The sequence below is a fragment of the Mastomys coucha genome, unplaced genomic scaffold (assembly GCF_008632895.1).
Source record: "Mastomys coucha isolate ucsf_1 unplaced genomic scaffold, UCSF_Mcou_1 pScaffold21, whole genome shotgun sequence".
Taxonomy (NCBI): domain Eukaryota; kingdom Metazoa; phylum Chordata; class Mammalia; order Rodentia; family Muridae; genus Mastomys; species Mastomys coucha.
Genome location: NW_022196904.1, coordinates 36,811,431 through 36,833,442, shown reverse-complemented (window position 1 = coordinate 36,833,442; position 22,012 = coordinate 36,811,431). Strand labels below are relative to the sequence as shown.

General features: G+C 47.6%; 1 protein-coding gene, 1 non-coding gene and 1 pseudogene across 10 annotated transcripts; 1 reads left to right on the top strand and 2 right to left on the bottom strand.

Annotated features, from left to right (window-relative positions):
• Positions 1-6,942: 6,942 nt before the first annotated feature.
• On the bottom strand, positions 6,943-21,483 carry LOC116102187 (orphan sodium- and chloride-dependent neurotransmitter transporter NTT5-like). 9 transcript variants are annotated; one of them, XM_031386581.1, is made up of 14 exons: positions 21,129-21,479; positions 19,246-19,394; positions 18,747-18,820; positions 17,742-18,053; positions 17,469-17,626; positions 17,260-17,386; positions 16,986-17,197; positions 15,280-15,390; positions 14,881-15,122; positions 9,421-9,610; positions 8,921-9,122; positions 8,632-8,791; positions 8,149-8,314; positions 6,943-7,846 (listed from the first exon to the last, which is right to left on the bottom strand). In XM_031386581.1, the coding sequence occupies exons 4-14, from the start codon at positions 17,995-17,997 to the stop codon at positions 7,385-7,387; spliced, it is 2,286 nt and encodes a 761-aa protein (XP_031242441.1). In that variant the 5' UTR covers positions 17,998-18,053; positions 18,747-18,820; positions 19,246-19,394; positions 21,129-21,479; the 3' UTR covers positions 6,943-7,384. The 9 variants fall into 9 exon arrangements, with proteins under 9 accessions (XP_031242441.1, XP_031242440.1, XP_031242442.1 ...); XM_031386580.1 differs by lacking the exon at positions 18,747-18,820; XM_031386582.1 differs by lacking the exon at positions 19,246-19,394.
• On the bottom strand, positions 13,301-14,219 carry LOC116102188 (annotated as a pseudogene).
• On the top strand, positions 19,766-19,873 carry LOC116104193. Its single transcript, XR_004123730.1, has one exon. It is a non-coding gene; the product is annotated as a U6 spliceosomal RNA (small nuclear RNA).
• Positions 21,484-22,012: the final 529 nt, after the last annotated feature.

The window sequence follows — 22,012 nt, the reverse complement described above, 5'->3', positions numbered from 1 at the left end:
CTTATTTTTTTTCTGACTTATGTGGGAGAGCCCAATTAGTCCATTTCATAAACAGAAGCTTACTTTTAGGATATTTATTATTAATTTCTCCCAAATAGTTGCTAATCATCTTTGCCAATCATCTTTGGTTACCCATAATGATATAGTCTCAGCATTAGTATACAGTACTACGGTCTCTGCTGGGTCTGCTCCTAACAAAGGCATGTCTTCATCTTCCTTTTACAATTAAATCAGAAACCATTTCTACATAAACATATAATTTTTTAGTTTATGTGCTATGCAGGTTCATTCTAAAATACTATCTTCCCTTTGCAGAATGAGCCCAGTAGGGGAGTGAGTTGAAGGTAAAATAACCAAAACACAGTCCAGCTTGGGATCTATGCGATCGACCTGTGCATCTCGCAGCCTCTGTTCTACCAGAGTTAACTCTCTCTGTTTCAGCTCGTAATATCTTGGACTGTTTAAGTCCAAATCTCCTTGTAACAATTGATAAAAATTACTTAACTTTTTTTTTTAGTTCATATAGCTTTTATTAAATTCTACAAATAATGAGTTTACAATAAACCCCTTCCTTCTTTCCTTATGTCATATCTATGGAAAAAGATATTATAATCTATTGTGTTTACAAAAGAATATGTAAATTATTTTTGAGCCTAAATTACTTAACTTTTGAGTAGTTAATCCAATAGTGTGCCATAGTCAATTAATAGCTGCCATTAACTTTTTGAAATCATTAAAATCATTAAGAATTACAACTGATCTCCTCTGATATGTACCTTTTGTGGTGGATTTTTTTTTTTTTTTGAGACAGGGTTTCTCTGTGTAGCCCTGTCTGTCCCAGAACTCACTCTGTAGACCAGGCTGGCCTTGAACTCAGAAATCCACCTGCCTCTGCCTCCCAAGTGCTGGAATTAAGCAGTGAAATTTTTTTGTTGTCTACTTTTATAACCAAAGTAGTTTATAGAATCTCCTCTCTAAAGTATCTGCATCAGAATTGGCCAACAAAATATTATTCATATAATGATAAATAATGGAATGAAAAATTGCCTACAAATTCTTTCTAGTGGTGGTTGTACAAACTATTGACATATAGTTGGACTATATAATATACCTTGTGGAAGAACTTTCCACTGATACCTTTTCTACAGGCTGAGCATTATTATACATAGGCACCTATGAAAGCAAAATTTTCTTTATCCTGCTCTTGCAAGGGACAGTAAAAAAACAAAAACAAAAACAAAAAAAACCCAGCCTTTAAAATAAATTACTATCATAGGCCATCCCTTAGGTAATAAAGTAAAGGAATTCCAGACTGTAACGGACCCATTGGTTGGATTACTCTATTCACCACTCTCAAATCTGTTGTCATACCCCACTTCCCAGTTTCTTTTTTATAACAAATGCAGGGGAATCCCATGGGTAGGTTCTTCTATATGTTGAGCTTCCAACTGCTCTCAAGTGTCTATAGTTTTTCCTTAGTTAAGGGCCACAGATCTATCCACACAGGCTTGTTTGTCAATCATTTTAAGGTTAAGGTCATTGGTAGGTTTGAACAGTTGTTACAGCTTGGGGCTGTTAATATTGGGAAAACTAGGGAAGGGGACTGTTTAAGCAGACTATTGGGGAACTGAGGGAGGAACAGTTGGGAGACATATTTGAAGTGGTTGGGCTGGAAACTGGGAGGAGGGCTGGCAGGAAGTTAAGCGAACTAGTTACTATTTGTACAAATATGAGACCATTGAACCAGGAGAAGCTGAGCTGAGCCAGAAAAGAGATTGTTAGGAGACAGTCAGGAGGAGAACCCATGAGAAGTCCACAAAGTAACAGAAAAGAAAAGTTATATGCCAAGCTATTTTACTTTTAGGTGTGTGTGTGTGTGTGTGTGTGTGTGTGTGTATGAGTGCAAGTGACTGTGCAGGTCAGAAGCATTGGCTCTCCTGGAATTCTAGTTCTGAGTCACCGGTCACCGACATGCTCTTAACCACTGAGCCATCTCTCCAGTTCAGTGTTCCTGGTATATTGAGACAGGTTCTCTCACTGGTGTTACTAGGCTGGCTAGTCAGCAGCCCCAGGGATCTAGCTGCCTCTGCCTTCCCAGTCCTGGGATTACAAGTTCACCCTACTATAGCAGATCCTCATGCTTGCAATCACAATACCAACTGAGCTACCTCCAGCCTAGAGTGAGGTTGCTGCTCTTGTTTAAGTTAGGTACAGGTGGGTTGGGAGATATTTTGGTTGCTCTCAGCTTTTCCTGTTCTTTCCTACTGTAGCTGGGGCAGGAGGCTCCTGACATACTCCTATCAGTCTGTCAATGAGCCACATCTCTCTGTAGTGCCTTCAACACAGCTTTGATGTCTTTGCTATTTGATTCCAACATTTGCATCACTTCTGTCTCTGACCTAGAAGTCACTCAAATCTCTTTGAAGGAAATTGTGCCAGGTTTGGGCTCCCTCGTACTTTCTGTTGAAAGAAAATGGCCCCCATAGACTCACAGGGAGTAGCACCGTTAGGAGGTGTGACCTTGCTGGAGGAAATGTGTCACAAGAGATGGGCTTTGAGGTCTCAAATGCTCAAGCCAGGCAAGTATCTCTCTCCCTTCCTGCTGTCCGAAGATAAGATCTAGAACTCTTGCTACTACTCCATCATCATATCTGCCATTGTGCCACCATGCTTCCAGTCATGATCATAATGGACTAAACCTCTGAAACTGTAAGCCAGCTCCAATTAAATATTTTCCTTTACAAGGTTGCTGTGGTCATGGTGTCTCTTCACAGCAATAGAACTGGCCAAGACACCATCTAAAATAGTAACAGCCCTGAATTCACCTCAGAGACAAGCCAAATTATACCTTAAGCTTGAGTGACCACTCATCATATTCATATACTTCGGAGCTCTGGACTTCTGATAAGGTGGAATGGAACAGCCAGACAGGGTTCATGCTACACTGCTCTCCAGGACAGGAGCAACCCACTCAAGTTTCCACTCAGCTTAGTTTCTTGGAAGTTCTCTGTGGCAGGCCTTCCTTGCTCCTGGTCCTGATCTTGGGTGCAGGCCAATCCAATAAGCTCAGGAAATATTCCAACTGCGACGGGTAATATTGTCAGCTAGCCAGGATTTAAAATTGCCAATCAGATAATGCCAAGGGATTATCCATATTAGGTTTATTGATGCATGAACACACACACACTAATTGTGGGCTGGGGTCCTGTACTGACTAAAGAGGAGAAAGCTAGCTGGACATCTGCATCTATAGGGCTGTATTTTGCCTGTCTCCTCAACTCAAAGGTCCTCAGGTGACAAGCTCCTACCACTTCTCAGTGGACCCTGAAGCTTGAGCTGCCTCAGATGATTCTTTTTGTCCCTAAAGAGTCAAGAGTGGTGCATGCCTGTGACACCTGTACTCAAGGGGTGAAGGGAGGAGGATCAGTTCAAAGTCATCCTTGGCTACCTAGTGAAATGGAAGCTAGACTAAGCTGTAAGAGACGCTGTCTCGAACAGTAAACAAACAGCCAGGCATGGTAGGTGTCTTTCTTTTCTATTGCTTTGAAGAGATGTCACATCCAAGGCAACTTATACAAGAAAGAGTTTATTGGAGCTTATAGTTTCATGGGCCTGGCAGCTGAGAGCTCACATCATTATCTCCAAGCAGGGGGGGGGAGGGGCACTACTTGGGAATGGCATAGGCTTTTGAAATCTCAAGCCCATCCTGCATGATACAACTCTTACAGTGAGGCCACACCTCCTAATCCTTCCCAAACAGGTCTGCTAACTGGGGACCAAGTATTCAAATAATTGAGCCTGTGAGAGTTATTCTCATTTAAATTACCCATAGTGGCAGACACCCTTAATTTTAACACTAGGAAGACAGATGCAGGAGGACCGTCTAGATCTGTCAGGGCTACATAGTGAGACCCTTCCTAACAAACAAACACACAAGGAAAAAAAAAAAACTAAAATAAAACTATCCCCAAAGAATCAGCTGTCCACATTTAGCTAAACGAGTGTCATCCGTGTCCTTGACTAATATTTCCGACATTGTCCTCTTGGTGTGGAGGCTTGATGGACTCTCTCTTATCTGCCTGAAAACTTCATGATTGCTGAACATACCAAGAGACTCACTCTCCTGAACTCTGTTACTAAAAAGATAGCAATGGCCTCCACGTGTCCTCCTGGCTTTTTTGTTTGAGAAGTGGTTCTGACCTCCTTGCTGCCCAAATTCTGCCTTCTAAAACTGCTCCAAGGGGTACTGTACTCAGTGCTTTAGAGTCCGAAGAGGACCCAAGGCCAGTTCTCAGAGCTTGTGTTGGGAGGTTCAAAACTGCTGTTAACACAGGGGCTCTGACCACCACGGGCACTGCGCTCCCATGTACACACACATTACATAAATTTAGAAGAGAAAGCTATTTGTTCACCTTGGACAATGAGACAATTTTATCTCTTAAGTATGCTTTCTGTTTCTGTGATAAACACCACCACCAAAAACAATCTGGAGAGGACTCAGCTGAGACTCAACTTCTGGAAATAAACGTCACCTCCAAAATTCCCATTAATTTCTCTTCCTCCTGATTTGCCGGATGTGCATGTGTGCATGCGTGTGTGTGTGTGTGTGTGTGTGTGTGTGTGTGTGTGCGTTCGTGCATGTGTGTCTGTGAGTGTATGCATGCGTGTGTGCATGCATGTGTGCGTGTGTGCACATGCGTGTATCTCTGTGTGTGTGTGTGTACCGTGAGTGTGTACAGCTAAGTTTAAACCCTGGAGATCCAGCAGATAACTGCAAGGGACAGAAAGCGTTTGCCTGCCACGTTCCTAGACACCAGGCTCAGCCTCATGGAGAGCCTTAGCTCTCCATAACTCTGTGGCCATCAGTCACGTAGGGTAATTGCCCAAGCCCCTCCACAGGTAGAGGGTATGACTACCCTCTACCATGGACTGCCACTTCTCATCTGCAGGTCTTCCTCTAATCTCCCCCATGAAGCACCCCTGCGTTCTCAGCCAAGCCAAGCAGCCTGACCGAGCAAGCTAAGGACCCTCTCCTCCCTGGGGTTCAGCTGGGCTAGAGCCTGCTGGCTGGCCCCCACTCTATTCTCAGCTCTTCCGCCACATCTGCAGTGTCCAAGAGCTAGAACTTGCCGTTCCTGGTCTCCTTGCAGCCCAGGGACCCACGAGCCGGCTCCTGGCAGTTCCCCGGGGACCTCAGACAGTGCCTCCCCACCCCCCACCTCAACCCCCGGAGCGAGGGTTCCTGTGGCTTCTCACAGCCCGACGCCCAATCAGCGGTGGTTATGTCAGGTGCGCTGTCAAACGCATGCTGCACTCTCGCACATATACCAGCAGAGGCCTGATTATGACATTAGATCCTGTGACTTTTTACTATCAATTTGGGTACAACTTAAGAGATGTACCTGGGAAGAGGGAACCTCAATAGAAAATTTGCCTCCATCAGATTGGCACATAGGCAAGTCTGTTGGGGCATTCTCTTGACTAATTAATTCTCTTGATTGGGGGCTGGAGAGATGGCTCAGAGGTTAAGAGCACTGACTGTTCTTCCAGAGGTCCTGAATTCAATTCCCAGCAGCCACATGGTGGCTCACAACCATCTATAATGGGGTCAGAAGCCCTTTTCTGGTGTGTCTGAAGATAGCAACAGTGTATTCACATACATTAAAAAAAAAAAACTTTAAAAAAAAAACATTCTCTTGATTGATGTGAGAGGGTCTGAGCCACTGTGGCCTTTGCCACTCCTAGGCAAGTGGGTATGGGATATGTAACAAAGCTATCTGAACAAGCTAGGACGTACTGTCCCTCCATGGTTCTTGCTTCAAGCTCCCGCCTGCCTTCCTTCCTTGATGGACTGTAACTGCTATACTGAAGGAAAGAAACCCTTTTCTGCTTAAGTTGCCTTTGATCATGGTGTTTATCACAGCAACAAAAAGCAAAATAGGACACATCAGCTGGAGTTCGAGCTACAGGCAATTGTGAGCTGCTCAGTGTGGGTGCTGGAGAGCCAAACTCCAGTCCTTTGCAAAAGTCGCAAAGAGCTGCTCAGCCATCTCTCCAGCCCCCAGCACCTCATCTTGATCTACATCTAATTTACAGATCCACTCATTTCTCTTAGGTGACACAAGAGCTTTTTCCCCTCTTTTCTTCAATTTCCACTTTTCCCCATTTCTTTATTCACTTTATATCCCGATTGCAACCTGCCTCTGGAACATCTGTCTGTTCTCAGCTGTACCCCATGGACTGACATTGTACAGGCCAGAATGCCTTTTCCTTGGAATTTGTTTGCTCTTTTTTTGGTTTTGAGACAGGGTTTCTCTGTGTAGCCCTGGCTATCCTAGAACTCACTCTGTAGACTCGAGGCTGGCCTCGAACTCAGAGATCCGCCTGCCTCTGCCTTCCAAGTGCTGGGATTAAAGGTGTGTGCCGCCACTATTGCCCGGCTCTTTGGGCTTTTTGATGGCTCCTTGAGGATAAGATCAGGTGACCTCTGACCCTCAGCAGGCTTCAGGGATCAAGAATGCAGCAATGACTGCTTCCAGGATCTAGCTGAGTAAGTGTCACTATTTTGACTTGGGGGGGAGGGGGCATCAGAGTGTAAGACACACCTACTTCTAATGCATAAAAAGCATTCCGAAGTCAGGTGAAAACCATACTTACCTCTCAAGACCTCTAGAGGCTGGAGAGATGGTGCAGCAATTAGAGCACTGGCTGCTCTTCTAGATTTGGCTCCCAGCACAGAAACACTTGCAACTCCAGTTCCAGGGGGTCCAAGGCCCTCGACTTCATGCTTCTTTAGGGAACCAAGTACACACGTGGTTTATGTACATGGTGCACACTGTTGTACATAAGGGACCTGGGCCCCTTCTACTGTGGGGACACAAGCTCTAAGAAGCTCACTGAGAAGTGCATGTGTGTATGGGAGAACGCTGTACACACCGCTGGTATGTGTCACATCCACTGCCTCATTTATTGACAGACAGCATTGGTATCTTGGTGCCGTCTGAGATGGCCGTCTCTGGGAGGCCAGCCACACTCTGACAGGCATGATGGGTAGGCAGGGCTAGAGGGACCACTGTGTCTCTGGGTAACTGGGACTGTGCTGGATGCCCAGCTGGGCACACCAAAATTGTGTCCATATCAAAGAGAGGGAGGAGTCCCTGGGGCTTGCCCTGGGCAGTGTCCAGTGCTAGGGGATGGACTTCCGAGTCATCCATGACTGTCTTGAGGCCCATGGGGGCTACCACAGAAGTCTGCATACCCGTCTTCTGCTTTCCGTGAGGCCTGTACTGGGCTTAGTTGCTCATCATCAGTTACCAAAACCAGATGATGTGTCTGCTGCTAAGTGGGGCTCCTGAGAGCCTTTCCTTCACAGGTCTCCAGCCTGTCACTTCTCTCCAGCGCTGTGGGAGTCAAGACCAGCTTCTGGGAGCCCAGTGTGCCTTGAGACCTCACGGAAGGTGGAGGCCACAGAGGTGGCACAAGAGGCAATCGTGGCACCTGGGAAGCTGAAGTTGGAGTAGTCTTCACTGTCCTTTCTTGTTCTCAGGTTTTGAGGATGAAGGAAGGCCTCTGGGGGACTCTTGCATTTGAATAAAACCTTGCTTTTCTCCTGGTTTCTGAGGGTGAGTTTTCTTATGGGGTGCATAGGCCACTGGGTGACTCTGTTGGGCACTGGGACCGTCTTTTTGGAGGACAGAGGCTTTTCTAAGGTTTCACAGATGTTTTGGTCATCCAGATACCACCAGTGCTGCAGCGGGTACAAGGGGATTGGCAGCAGTGCCAGGACACTGAGGAAGGTGACCCAGCCCAGGGCTATCTTCTCGTAAGGCCGCTTCACTTCCTGGCTCTGGGGACAGGGATAGTGGGCCAGTGTGGGTGCAGTGTCCCAGGCCCCTGGGGTTAGGGGATACAGGGTGAGGGCTCAGTGTGGGTACAGTGTCCCCAAGTCCCTGGGGGTAGGAGATACAGGGTGAGGGCTCATTCTGGGGGCTCTGAGTGCAGGATTTCCCAAGTCCCTGGGGTAGGGGAGGAGATGTAGGATGGGGGCCTGTGTCTATGTGCTTGGAATTTGGGGTCTCTGGGTCTCTGAGGGTAGGAGATACAGGGTGGGGTGCTGGGCCCCCAGGTCCCCACAGGCAGGGGCCGCACCATGCTATCATTCCAGGAGACATAGTAGAGGGGTTTACTGTGGTATAGATTCAGGAAGTAGATGGTGAGCAGGGCCAACAGCATGGGCAATGTCACGTAGCTCCACAGGAAGGTGAAGGGTGCCCACACCAGGCGGCCCAGCTGGCTGAATATATCAGCCCTGAACCTGGGTGAAGGGGGCAACTGTCAGGACATCTGAAACCTGGACGTAGGGAGAGCTTCCATCTCTGGTTCTCTCAGATGCTCCTGACCCTTGGTGTGGGGACCAGGCCCTCCCTGGCTCTGGGACAGCCGTGTTACCACCTCACGAGAACTGAACCACTACAGTCCTTGGCCTTCAGTGTACTCGAGATTGAATCACCATGTAGGATCTGACTGCTGTCTGAGGACCCATGGGCTGCCTGTGTCCCTGGAAGGCCTAGGATGGGCTTAATAGCTAAGTATTCCTCCCACCCTTCCCACCTCCCCAAGACTGGAAATCACCTCTTGACTCCGTAGACCCAAGCCAGAGAAAGGTTCTGGAGCACCACAATTATGAGGAGGAGCATAGGGACCAGGTGGTCATCGAACAGGAACACCACGTAGCTGCCAGGGCGGCTGGAGAAGACGAGGCTACACAGAAATCCTCCCGAGCAGACAAGCACTAAAGGTCAAAGTGGATGGGGCCACACTGGGGTTTGTGAGTTGGGGTGTCCCTGTGAATGCTGGAACACTTGGGGTAAGTATGGGGAAGGTTACCGGGTATGGGCTTTTCGTTCTGTTTTGTTTTTACCTGGTACCAGCTTGGGATGCCTTGCCAAGGCAGAGACGCTTTGCTGCAGAGGAAGCACAATACCCTCCAGGAGAGTCACCATGGTGCCCAGACCCATGATAGCCAGAGACATGAAGAAGATGATGGCCCAGAAAGAGGAACCGGGAAACACTGAGATGGCCTGAGAGAAGGCCACATACGCCAGGCCAGGGCCCTCCATAATCTGTGGGGGAGAAGGGTTCTGAGGCAGTGCAGTATCTGGATAGAATGGGGATGGTGCAGCACTTGATTAGTAATGTCTTTCATGGGTAGAAATATGACACCCAGCATGGAAGTTTGAGGTAAAAGTGTTGAAAGTTAGCCTTCCTCGGCTGGGTGACCTGGGTGCCCTTCATTTTCTGGGTTGTCTGATGTGAGCCACAGTGTAGCTGTTGGCACATAGCTATGGTGGCTGGGTTATGATTCTTAGTACTGTTGCCTGCTGTGAGGCTGCCAGGCCTGGCCCCCCTTGACAAACACACCTCTTCCTTCTCTATCAGGATGCTGCAGTGCAGGGTTAAATAGATGATCTCACTCTGTAAGTTGCTGGGGAGCTTGTTGATCCAGTGTAGGTATTCCAGGGGGGGTTTGTGGATGATGTCCTTGGGGGGCCAGGCGGCGGGCGGGAGTTCGCCATTGGCTATCAGGTTGAGCAGAGTGTTGACACTCCTGCTGACAGGGTTGGAAGGGAAACGAAGACAGATGAGAATGGACTGGCTCGTCAGCCATCACCATCCAAGGGAATGGGGACCAGGTATGATGGGATTGCCCAGGATTGCATGCTGTCACGGCTCTGGCCGGTCATGGTTAAGGAGCCCCATCTTTTTTTTTTTTTTTTTTTTTTTTTTTTTTTTTTTTTTTTTTTTTTTGGTTTTTCGAGCCCAGGCTGTCCTGGAACTCACTCTGTAGACCAGGCTGGCCTCGAAGTCAGAAATCCTCCTGCCTCTGCCTCCCAAGTGCTGGGATTAAAGGCGTGCGCCACCACCCGGCCCGAGGAGCCCCATCTTGTGAGAGCCTCTTTGTGTTGTGAGGACTCAGCAGGGTCTTGGCAGAGAGCATGCTTCCTAGCTTCCTTTTCCATTCATTTGTTTGCATTTTGGTTTGGTTTGGTTTGCTTTGTTCATTTTTGAGACAGAGTTTCTCTGTGTAGCCCTGGCTGTCCTAGAACTCTGTAGACCAGGCTGGCCTCAAACTCAGAGATCTGCCTGCCTCTGCCTCCCAAGTGCTGTGATTACTGACATGTGCCACTACCACCTGGTTTTTTTGTTTGTTTTTTTTAATTTAAAAAAGATTTAAAGACGACAAAACAATGCCTCAGCAGCTCAGAGCCTTCGCTGTTCTTGCAAAGGACCTGAGTTTTGTTCCCAGAAACCATATGACAGCGCTCAGAAGGCTCCAGCTCCTCAGAGGCCCCTTGCCTCCTGCATGCAAGTAGTGCCCATGAACTCATACAAGCACAAATATACACAAAAATTTTGAAAATTTGTTCTGAGACAGTCTCAGTATGCGACCATCACTGGCCTGGAACTTGCTGTGTAGTCCAGGCTATCCCACAAAGGTTTGCCTGATTTTTCCTCCTAAGTCTGGGCTTAAAGGCATTTGCCATGATGCACAGCTCCTTTATTTTTTTTAATAATATAATGGTGAATTTAAATTTTCTATGTATATGGGTGTTTTGCCTACATGTATATAGTGTATATGCCTGGAGCCTAAGGAGACTAGTAAAGGGCATGGAATCCCCTAGTAATAGAGTTACAAAGAATTGTAAGCCACCATGTGAGTGTTAGAAATCAAACCCAGGTCCTCTGGAAAAGCAAGTATTCTACTAAGCCAACAGTTCTCAACCTGTGGGTCACAATCTCTCTGGGGATAAATGAGCTTTTCACATTTATGATTCATAACACAGTAGCAAAAGTAGTTGTGAAGTAGCAACAAAGATAACTTCATGCCTTTAATCCCAGCACTTGGGAGGCAGAGGCAGGCGGATTTCTGAGTTGGAGGCCAGCCTGGTCTACAGAGTGAGTTCCAGGACAGTCAGGGATACACAGAGAAACCCTGTCTTGAAAACCACCCCCCAAAAAAAGTAACTTTACAGTTGGGGGACAGCACAACACGAGGAACTGTATCAGAGGGTCGAAGCATCAGGAAGGTGGAGAACTGAGTCATTGCTTCTTGTTTTTTTCAAGATAGAGTTTCTCTGTGTAGCCCTCAATCACTTCTTCTTCTTATAAAGTCATTAACTGCATCATGAGAGTCCCAGCCTAGAGGCCTTGTCTAAGTGTCACCGACACCCTTAGACATCTCCTGCGGAATAACATCAGCATACAACTTTGAGGAGTAAGTGTGTCATCCGTGAAGCCACAGAACACAGCAGTAGTCAAGCCCTTGGCACTAGTGCCTAGTATCTCCTAAGTTGGATAGCTAAGCTAATTTTTTTTTTAATGAAACCTTATGTGCTAGGGTCTCAGACTGCAATCACAGTCATCTTTTGGTAGACAGTGGTTAGTCACCATTTGGGTCACTGTGAACAGAGCCATGATGCAGATATCTGCTAGCTGGTGAGCAGCGGCAGTGGACTGGGAGTCCCAGCATGGGTGTGATTTGACTTTGAGAAGTTCTTGTCTCCAAAGGCTATTTACATACCCACCAACAAAGCACACAGCTTCCAGTTGCTTTCCATTGCTTCCCAGGCACCAATTCTCACAGTTTTTTGTCTTACTTTTTCAGTTTACTTGGTCAGTGAGTGACCCTGGCAGGTGTGGCAGTGTGATCACATTGTGGCTTGGCTTTCAGTTTCTCAGATGCAAGCTGGGTATTGCGGTGCATGCCTATCACCTCAGGACTCGGGAGGACAAGCGAGTGGGATCAGAAGTTCAAGGTCATCCTCAGCTACCTAGAGAGGTCAAAGGAAGCGTTGGCCAGATCAGGCCCTGCTTTTGAATAAAAACTCAAAAGTTCTGTGGACAGATCACTTGCCATACAAACCTGAATCTGAGCTCTGGAACCACACAAAAGAGAGAAACAGACTCCACAAAGTTGTGTCCAGGCCTCAAGAAGCGTGCCTAGATACGGGCATCCAGTGTGCATAACAAACAACAAACAAAAGCCAGGGCTAACTCCAACTTTGCCATCTTTGTTATCCTAATTGGAGGGAAACCTGTAGAGCTGTAGATGTAGGGCTGGAGAGACGGTTCAGTGGGTAAGAGCACTGACTGCTCTTCCTGAGGTCCTGAGTTCAATTCCCAGCAACCACATTGAGGCTTGCAACCATCTGTAATGGGATCGGATGCCCTCTTCTGGTGTGTCTGAAGACAGCTACAGTGTGCTCACATAAAAAATAAATAAATAAATAAATCTTTTTGTTTTTGTTTTTTTGTTTTCTGTTTTTTGTTTTTCAAGACAGGGTTTCTCTGTATAGCCCTGGCTGCCCTGGAACTTACTCTGTGTAGACCAGGCTGGCCTTGAACTCAGAAATCTGCCTGCCTCTGACTCCCAAGTGCTGGGAAAATAAATCTTAAGAAAAAAATCTATAAATGTTACAATTAATAAAAAAAAAACAGGCTCATGAATTTGAAAAAGAGCAAGGTGAGGTGTATGGGAGAGGTTGGAAGGAGGAAAGGGAAGGGGAAATGAAGTAATACCTCAAAAATTAAAAGAGCATTGCTGTATGTAAAACAAACTCCAGTGCTGTGTCCACTGTGGCAGCACACACCTCTATTATTTTGTGTGTACAGATGTTTTATCTATGTGTGTATATGTGTGTGTGTGTGTATGCCATGTGAACAGTGCCCTCGGGGCCAGAAGAGTGCTGGATCTCTTGGGACTAGAGTTACAGATGGTTGTGAACCGTCATTTGGGTGCTTACAATTGAACCCAGGCCCTCTGCAAGAGCACCCACTGTTCTTGTTTTATTTTTGCTTTTTTGAGACAGGGTTTCTCTGTATAGCCATGGCTGTCCTGGAACTTGCTCTATAGACCAGGCTGGCCTTGAATATCCACCTACCTCTGCCTTGCCAATGCTGGGATTAAAGGTATGCACCACTACTGCCTGGCTGGAACCAGTATTTTTTTTTTCACAGTTTGTTATAAACATTTTAATTTGTTCTTTAAATAGTGGCTGATTTCATAGTCTTTTTTGTTTTTTTCGTTGTTTTGTTTTGTTTTGATTTTTGAGACAGGATTTCACTGTGTAGCCCTAGCTGTCCTGGAACTCACTCTGTAGACCAGGTTGGCCTCAAACTCAGAAATCTGCCTGCCTCTGCCTCCCAAGTGCTGGGATTAAAGGCATGAGCCACCACTGCCCGGCAAGAATGAGGACATCTTAAGCCCTTGACTAAAACAATGAAGTCACACAAGCACATATAGAAGTGGAAAGAAGCTAACTTAAATGAGTTTTCAGTTACATTGTTGCTTTATGAAGCTTTCAGTCTGGTTCTCCTTGCAAATGCTTCTTCCTCCCTTCCTTCCAGTGCAGATGCTTCCCTTTGGTGGCTGTAGATGGTAGTTTTATATTTATACTTCCAACAACAGTTAACACTTCTCTTTCATTCATAGATTCTTCGAGGCTCCCGAAGCATCATGCACTTTCTGTTATGGCGTTTTGTAAATGTTTAATCGAGTCTGAGGATGCCTCCCACACGGTGGGCTGGTAGACCATGAAGTTGATTCTTGCTTCTAAGCACCACTGTGCCAGTACTTGCCCCATGCTCTCACAAGCCACCACATTTCTGGTACTATAAAGGTGTTTTTTAATAGCCCATTCATGAGTGGATGCTAAAACCACAACTTGGCCATTAAGGTGTTCAAAAAACGTGATGCTGAGTCTTTACAACTCGAAACCTATGCCAGAATTCACGGTTAGGCCACACCGTACCCTAGCTTCGTTCTTTCCGGGCTACACCTAAGAGCTCCAGATTCCGAGGGTTCCTGTTGGTGAACTCTGGGGCTACCACTTCAGTTTTCCTTAGTCTCCACATCGGGCTGCTCCACTGGCACTGGAGTGGAACTGGTTGAGAGGGCTGCAAACCAACACTCCAGGTTCCTGCAAACTGACAGACGTTTCCAGAATCGCTGCTGAAGCGCCATTGCCGAAGGGTCATGGGCAAAGCCTCATAGTGCCCTGTCTTCCTTTGCTCACGGTCATCTTGGTAAATAACTAGTCGTAGCCATGGTAACTGTTGGAACCAGTACTCTTAACCACTGAGAAATCTCTCTAGGACTGGCACACACCTTTAATTCCAGCACTTGGAAGGCAGAGACATGTGTGTAGGTCAGCCTGGTCTGCAGAGTGAAGTCTAGGCAAGCCATGGACTCAAAACAATAAAAAACAAAACAGCCATGTGGTACTGGCACATGCCTTGAATCCCAGCACTTGGAAGACAGAACAGTAGATCTTTGAGGGTTTGAGGTCTGTAGAGTGAGTTCCGAACAGCCAGGGATACGTAGAGGTACTGTGTTTTAAAAAGAGGATGAGGAGGAGGAGGAAGAGGAGGAGGAGGAGAAAGAAGAGGAAGGGAGGAGGAGGAGGAAGAGGGTGGGGAGGAGGAGGAGAAAGGGTGGAAGAGGAAGAAAAAGGGAGGAGGAAGAAGAGGAGGAGAGAGGGATGAGGAGGAGAAAGAAAGCAAACAGCCCAAACCCCAATGCCTGGCTCCAGCCATGACCGACAAGGCAGAGCATCTAGGATGAAGCTCAGATAGCAGCACTTCCTAGGGCTTCCCAACTCAAACCATCTACACCAACGACTGCTTCCAGAGGCTCAGCAAGCTGGCACCAGTAGCCCTGTGGGGTAAATAAGCAATATGGAAATGTTCCCTGACTTGCGATTTCTGAGACTGAGGATAAGGTAAAGCGGGCACCATCGAGAGGTTTGCTTAGCAGGACGGTGGGGCTGAGGGGAGCCCAGGTGATCCCTCCCACCTTGGCTGCCCGACTCTGTCACCCACCTCTCCACACACACAGAGCCGCTGGAGGTGGCCCAGAAGCCCAGCACGAGAAATGTGACAGATGAGCTCAGCAACGAGGTCATCAGGTTGACCATGGCCACAAAGGACGCCCACTTGATGTAGTTCTCACTTCTAGTCTGGTAGGAGGAGAAAGTTAGGATGGTGCCCATGCCAAGGCCGAGGGAGTAGAGAACATGGCCTCCAGCCTGACGCCATGCGTCCAGTGATGCCAAGATGGAAACCTGTGGAAGACACAGACATTTGGAGTGATTTCTTGGGTGAGTCGAAGAGAGGGGTGAAAAGCCAGGCAGGGGGGCAAAAAGGTGCAGAGAGGGATGAAGTGGGAGGCCTGGGGTGGGGTATATGTGTGTGACAAGGAGTCTGGAGCCCTGGCCTCACCTCTGTGGTCACCAGGCGCCAGAGGCCAGCCTTCACACCACTCAGGAAGAGAGTGCGGATGAAGAAGCAGAAGAGAAGGATGTTGGGGAGCAAGATGGAGAAGATCATCATCTGGCCGGGTGGGTCAGGATCAGCAGGGAGGAGGAAGACAGAGCACACATTAGCAGGGGCCGAGAGGGTCAGGGTGCGAGGAGGGGACAAGGGGCAGAAGAGGGGCAGGAAGAGTGAATGCGTGCAACGGGGCAGCGCCTGAGGAATGCCACCCAAGGCTGACTCCTCGCCTCCGTGAGCATGTGCATACCCACCTGCACACAAACAAGTCTATGGCAGGAGCCTGTCAGCACCCACTCCAATGCCAAGCTCCCAAACTGCCTGGCAGTCATGCCCGTCTCCAAAGTTGCTCCTGTTTCTTTTCTTCTTTACCTACAAATCCTCCCACGAAGCCTCAGGCCCCACTAGCTCCCCTCCTCCTTGCTATCCACCTTGGGTTTTGAGACAGGGTCTCACAGCGCTGCAGCATATGGATTAGACAGGGCTGACTGTCTGATGAGCTGTGGGGTCTGGCCTCCTGTCTCCGCTTCCCAGTTCTTGGATTCCAAGCACGCCGCCACGCCTGCTTTTTTTTTTTTTTAACCTGGAGATTAAACTCAGGAACTTCTGCTTCTGCTTCTTTTTTGATTTTTGTTTTTGTTTCGAGATAGGGTTTCTCTGTGTAGCCCTGGATGTCCTGGAACTCTGTAGACCAGGCTGACTCTCAACTCAGATTCACCTGCCTCTGTCTCCTGGGTGCAGGAGATTAATCCCTGGGTGCAGGGATTAAAGACCTGAGCCACCACCACCCGGTTATGCTTCTGTGTCAAGCCATTTACATCTCCAGCTCATGACAGCTAACCTTGTCAACCTGAGAGGATTTAGAACTATGCAGGAGTTTGAGACATGCCCCTGGGTGTGTAAGTGAACTGTGTTAGAAGAGGATTAACCAATCTGGAAAGACCAACCTTGATCAGGACCAATCTGCCCTGTCTACATCTCTTGAGCCTGGAGCTTGAAGGAATAATAGAAAGAAAAGGAGACAGCCACCCGAGCGGTGACAAGCAACGAACTCTGCTTCCTGCTCTGTGGTGACCTGAGGATGAGTCAAGTCCCGGCCGTGTGTTCCTAGTGCCACAGGACTTCATTCTGTCACGCCTTCCCCTCCACAGTGGACTGTACACCCTCACACCATGAGCCAAAACAAATCCTTCCTCCATGAAGTTGTTTCTTGCCAGGCCACAGTGACAGGGAGATGAGGGCCCTTCGCATGGGGTCCACTAGTCCTGGTGGACTCTAGATTTGCAGGGTTACATCAAGAATTAAGTGTTCTGGCCTCCAAGGATGTGCGAGGGAGTCCAGATGTTCACAGGGACAAAGAAACCAGAACGAGGACATAGAAGCTGCCCCCTCCACCACCACCACACACACACCACATATGCTACAGATGGAATGCTAGAAAGGAGAACAGTTGTGAATATTAACCTGCACGTGGTAAAGCCCTGGAAGGCTGGGACTCAGGGTGCATTTAGGAGAAGTGAGACATTGATCAAGTTTCTGCATAGCGATGATGACCAGGAAGCCGGGCCATACAGCTTCCTTGAAGTGGGACTTTGGTGGCTGGGGACACTGGTGGCCCCAGGGCCAAGGAGGAAAGTGGCCATTAGGGCACTTACCAGCACTGAAATCTTTATCCTGATGACCATGGTGACATAGAGGAAGATCCATGTGGCAAGGAGGCACAGGGTCACGTTCAGGACCAGCACTTCTATCCCTTCTTCTATTTGATTGGAGGCTCGAAGGATAGTGTGATACCAGAAATGCTGGTGGGGTTCTGACCAAAGGCAGTTGCTGCCTGAAGAGGGGTGGTGGTGGAGAGATCCAGACACTTACAGGCCATCTCACCGAGTGTCTCCCCTAGCTTTTGCATCCCCCTGTCTCTCTCCTTACCAGCCACGCTTAAGTTTTCCACCAAGGGACAGTGTTGCCAGGGGAGAGGGTAATCAAAGGACTGGCCAAGGTAGAAGAGGCTCCAGGAGACTAGGGCACTGTTATACAGAACCACCAAGACACAAGCCTGTGGAGAAGAAGTTGGGTTTGAGGGTACCATGGAGGAGAGAGGACACTGGGGACTTGTGGCTCTGCCAGCCCACACCTACCAGCATGCTGGAGTAGCCCACACCACTAAGCCAGGGGACCAGATATCTCCAGGCCTGGATGTTGTCCATGCGTAGCCACTGTCCTATGACCATCTCCATGTACATGAGGGGGATCCCCAGCAGCAGCAGGAGGGTGACATATATCAGCAGGAAGCTTCCTGTGGAGAGAGTGGAGGCTTGCTCAGGCAGTTGGGAGCCCCTCACCCCTCACATTCTTCCTGGGGAGTTTGACACCCCTTCCTTAACCTCAGAACACAGTCCCTCTGGCCTCACCTCCTCCATTCTGGTGGCAGAGGTATGGGAAGCGCCACGTGCTGCCAAGTCCAATGGAAAAGGCCGCCAGGATTAGAATATTTTCTGTCTTCTTAGCATGGAAGTGGTTTGGGATCTTCATCATAGGGATCTCTCTGGTCTTGAAGCCCCAGGACAGAGATGTGGGTTTGGTGCTCTTCTTGCTTGCTGTGTGCTTTTCCTCCATGGGCTCTTCCTCCTCCTTAGGTTCTGGAAATTCTTCAGAAGTTTGGTCCATGGGGTTCTCTGCACTGGCTCAACTCCTGATGGGGTTTTGAGGTCACCTAAAACAGACTTTAGGGATAGATTTTTGTGTAGCATCAGCATCCAGAGAGGCACAGGGAAATGGAGGGGCACAAAGTGTTTGCTTTATAATGAATCCTCCTGGCTGGGGGGAATAGCAAATCCTGTAAAGGTGCTTGCTGCCAAACCTGATGACCTGAGTTCAATTCCTAGGACCCACATGCTGGAAGGAGGGAGAGAATCCTGAAAGTTGTCCTCTTGACCTCCATGTACTGGTGGCATGTCCATGTTACACTCATGTACACAGCACAGTAAATAAAAATATTTTAAAAGCATACATCATTGGATGTTTTGGTTTTATATAGCTTTGGAGTGTATACATTTGTTTGGAGACAGGGTCTTACCAGCTCAGACTGGTTTCAAGCACTTTATGTAGCTGAGGATGGCTTGAAATTCCTCATCCTCCTGCCTCTCCCTCCTGAGTCCTGGGATTACAGGTGTGGACCTCCATTCCTAGTTTTGCTTTATGCTTTATTATTTAAAAAGAGGCAGATGCTCTACACACATTGCTCAGGAAAAGGCCATGTGCTTTCAAACATGTCATTTATGCCACAGGAAATACACAAAAGAAAGCACATATTTTTTCAATGCTCAGCACTACCTGGGGGCTGAAGAGGCAGGCCGGCCATTATAAGAATGCACACTGCTCTTGCAGTGGACCCAAGTGCAGTGCCCAGAACCCACCTTGGGTGGCTCACAACCATCCGTAATTCCAGCTCCAGGGGATCTGACAACCTCCTCTTGTCCTTTGCAGGCACCTGCACTCATGTGCACATACACACACAATTTAAAATAAAAGTAAATATTAAACAATGAATGTCCATGTATGTGTACATGTGGAGATCAAATCTCAACATCAGATGTCTTCCTCCATCATTAACCATCTTACTGTTTCAGACAACACTAGCACAACCTAGTGTTCATATTTAGGCTAAGTGGGTTAGTGACTTCTGGGGATATACCTGTCTCCACTTCCCCAACCTGAGTTTACAGATCCTCGCTCTGTGCCACACACTAGGCTTTTATGAGGGTACTAGACAAGAAACTCAGGTCTTCATGCCCCGATAATAAGCACCGAACACACTAAGCCCTCTCTCTCCAGCAGTTTTAAGACAGCACTTTACACATTAACACCCTTCAAGGGCCAGAGTGTCAGCAGTTCTAATTTACATGCACACTCAACTGTAGATATGGATATGCCTCATGCTGGTCCTGAGATTGCAGACTCACTAGGACACCCCAAGAAAAGCCTTTGGTCCCATTCTGCAGGCAGAGGGCAGCCAGATCTTCTTCGGGAACAGAGCAGATGTCCATCAAGGTTTGAACTTGAGGCTTGAGAGGGAGACAAGTGTATACATTTGTTTGGAGACAGGGTCTATTTGCTAGGTGTGGTACCTCCTGGTTGATTTTTTTTTTAAATTGGGGGTGGGGCACATGAGTCTATGTGCCCATGGACCACAAGAGGATACTGGAGCTCCAGGAGCTGATGTTATAATCTGTTGTGAGCACCTATGTCTGCGGTAGGTCCTCTTAGCGGCTAAGCTCTCTGTCTCTCCGGTTGTCTGGTTGACATTTGAGGTTTTAGTTTAACAAGGTTCAAGGCCTGTATGGTGTTAAAGGATACCATGATTTTTAGCTAAGTGTGATAGCACACCCATCGTCCCAGAACTCCCAAGGCCTAGGACTAGCAAGAATTCAAGGCTGTGCTCGCTTCAGCAGCACATATACTAAAAATTGGAACGATACAGAGAAGATTAGCATGGTCCTTGCGCAAGGATGACACGCAAATTCGTGAAGCGTTCCATATTTTTTGACTCCATAGTAACCATCTACCGGGAAGAAGGCATTGTAGGATTTTTTGCGGGTCTCATTCCTCGCCTCCTAGGTGACATCATTTCTTTGTGGCTGTGTAACTCACTGGCTTATCTCATCAATACCTATGCACTGGACAGTGGGGTTTCTACCATGGATGAAATGAAAAGTTATTCCCAAGCTGTCACAGGATTCTTTGCCAGTATGTTGACATATCCCTTTGTGCTTGTATCTAATCTTATGGCTGCCAACAACTGCGGGCTTGCTGGTGGATCTGTTCCTTACTCCCCAATATACACTTCTTGGATAGATTGCTGGTGCACGCTACAAAAAGCGGGAAATATGAGCCGAGAAAACAGCTTGTTTCTCTGGAAGGTTCCTTGTGGGAAGACTTACTGTTGTGACCTGAGAATGCTAATTTGAAGATGTGGGGCAGGGACAGTGACATTTCTATAGTCCCAATGCACAGAATTATGGGAGAGAATGTTGATTTCTATACAGTGTGACACGCTTTTTTAATAATCATTTAATCTTGGGAAAATGAAAAAAAAAATTCAAGGCCAGGTTGGGATACACAGTAAGACTTCATTAAAAAAAAAATTATACCATGTGACCTTTTATTTAATAACATTGGGACTGAAGAAACCTTTATTATATGTGGATATACACAGGATTGAAACCTATGTATTAATATCTATATATACTATATGGATTTCTCATAAATTATATTACATCATAAGTATTTTCCTATGCCATATTTATTTACTATTTTGTTTCATGAGACAGGGTCTCTCTATATAACTCTGGCTGACTAGGAACTTGCTAGTAGACCAGGCAGGTCTTGAACTCCCAGTGATCCTCCTGCTTCTGCCTCCCAAGTGCAGAGATTAAAGGAATGCTCCTACTTATTGAGACCTAGCTGTCCTGGACCTCTCTATGTAGATCAAGCTGGCCTCAGAAATCCTCCTGTCTCTGCACCCGCAGTGTTAGGAGTAAAGGAGTGTGCCACTACGTCCAGCCTCAAAACTTGGTTGTTAGCAGTTGCTTACTCTCCAGAGTCACTACAGAAACCTGCTGGGCCGGGCAGTGGTGGCACACGCCTTTAATCCCAGAACTTGGGAGGCAGAGGCAGGCGGATTTCTGAGTTCCAGGACAGTCAGGGATACACAATGAAACCCTGTCTCGAAAAAAAAAAAAAAGAAGAAGAAGAAGAAGAAAGAAAGAAAGAAAAAAGAAAAAGAAACCTGCTGGTACCTTGGGTGGTCTTCCGAGACCGAGGCAGCCCAGCTAGCGCGTCGCGATGGCGCTCCCCGCGGCCCGGAAGGGAACGGTGGCCTCGCCGCGGACGGGCTTCCAAGTGGGCAGGGCTGGCTGCCAGGGCGGACGCAGTGGTCCGTACCGGCCTCTGCGCGCGAAGTGAGGCCTCCGTGGGCCGAGAGTCCCACGTCGTCGCGGCCCCGTGGCCCGAGAGCCCGCGCGGGAAGCAGCTACTTCCCTCTCTCTCCCAACGAGCTGGCCCGTGATGTCCCGGGTTGCCCAGAGGGTTCCCCGGAGTCAGCTGACGGTTACCGGTTGCCGGGTAGCTGTACCTCAATGGGCTGAGTGAGGTCACTAGTTGCCAGTTAGACTTCACAGGTACACGTGGAGGAAAGAAAAAAAAGATGCCAGGAAAAATGCCAACTGTCGGGACACATAACTATGATTCCAGTGCTTGAGAGGCAGAGCGGCCCTCTTGGAGACAAGACAGAGAGATAAATAAAAAGTAATAATAGGAGGAGGAGAAAAAGAAAGCAGAAAAGAAAAAGAATGAAACAAACCAAAGATAATAAGAATAGGAAAATGTAGGTCCAAATGCTATTTTTTGAAACTACTTGAGGAAATGTGAAATTAAAAATGAAAAAAGTCTCCAAATTTAGAATTGTAGGGACATCTTATATGAAATTCTAAATGAACAATTCCTAAAACCCTAGAAAAAGTAGTAGTGCTGGCAAATGCGCTGCTAAAGGTGAGCCAAGGACCTGGGGTTAAGATTCAGAAGACGAATACGGATTTATCCTTGAGAGGAGCATGGGGCCCCATGGGCCAAGAGAGGAACATTACTCAGGCTTGTAATGTCAGTTAAGCCATACTGCTCAAAG

What these genes read in the sequence shown, in the direction of transcription:
- LOC116102187 (XM_031386581.1), bottom strand. Translation starts at nt 17,997, where the DNA reads ATGGACCAAACTTCTGAAGAATTTCCAGAACCTAAGGAGGAGGAAGAG. An exon ending in TCCTGATAGAGAAGGAAGAG is followed by an intron (nt 9,123 to 9,420) that starts GTGTGTTTGTCA and finishes TCTCCCCCACAG; the next exon opens with ATTATGGAGGGCCCTGGCCT. An exon ending in TCTCCTGGAATGATAGCATG is followed by an intron (nt 7,847 to 8,148) that starts GTGCGGCCCCTG and finishes CCCTGTCCCCAG; the next exon opens with AGCCAGGAAGTGAAGCGGCC.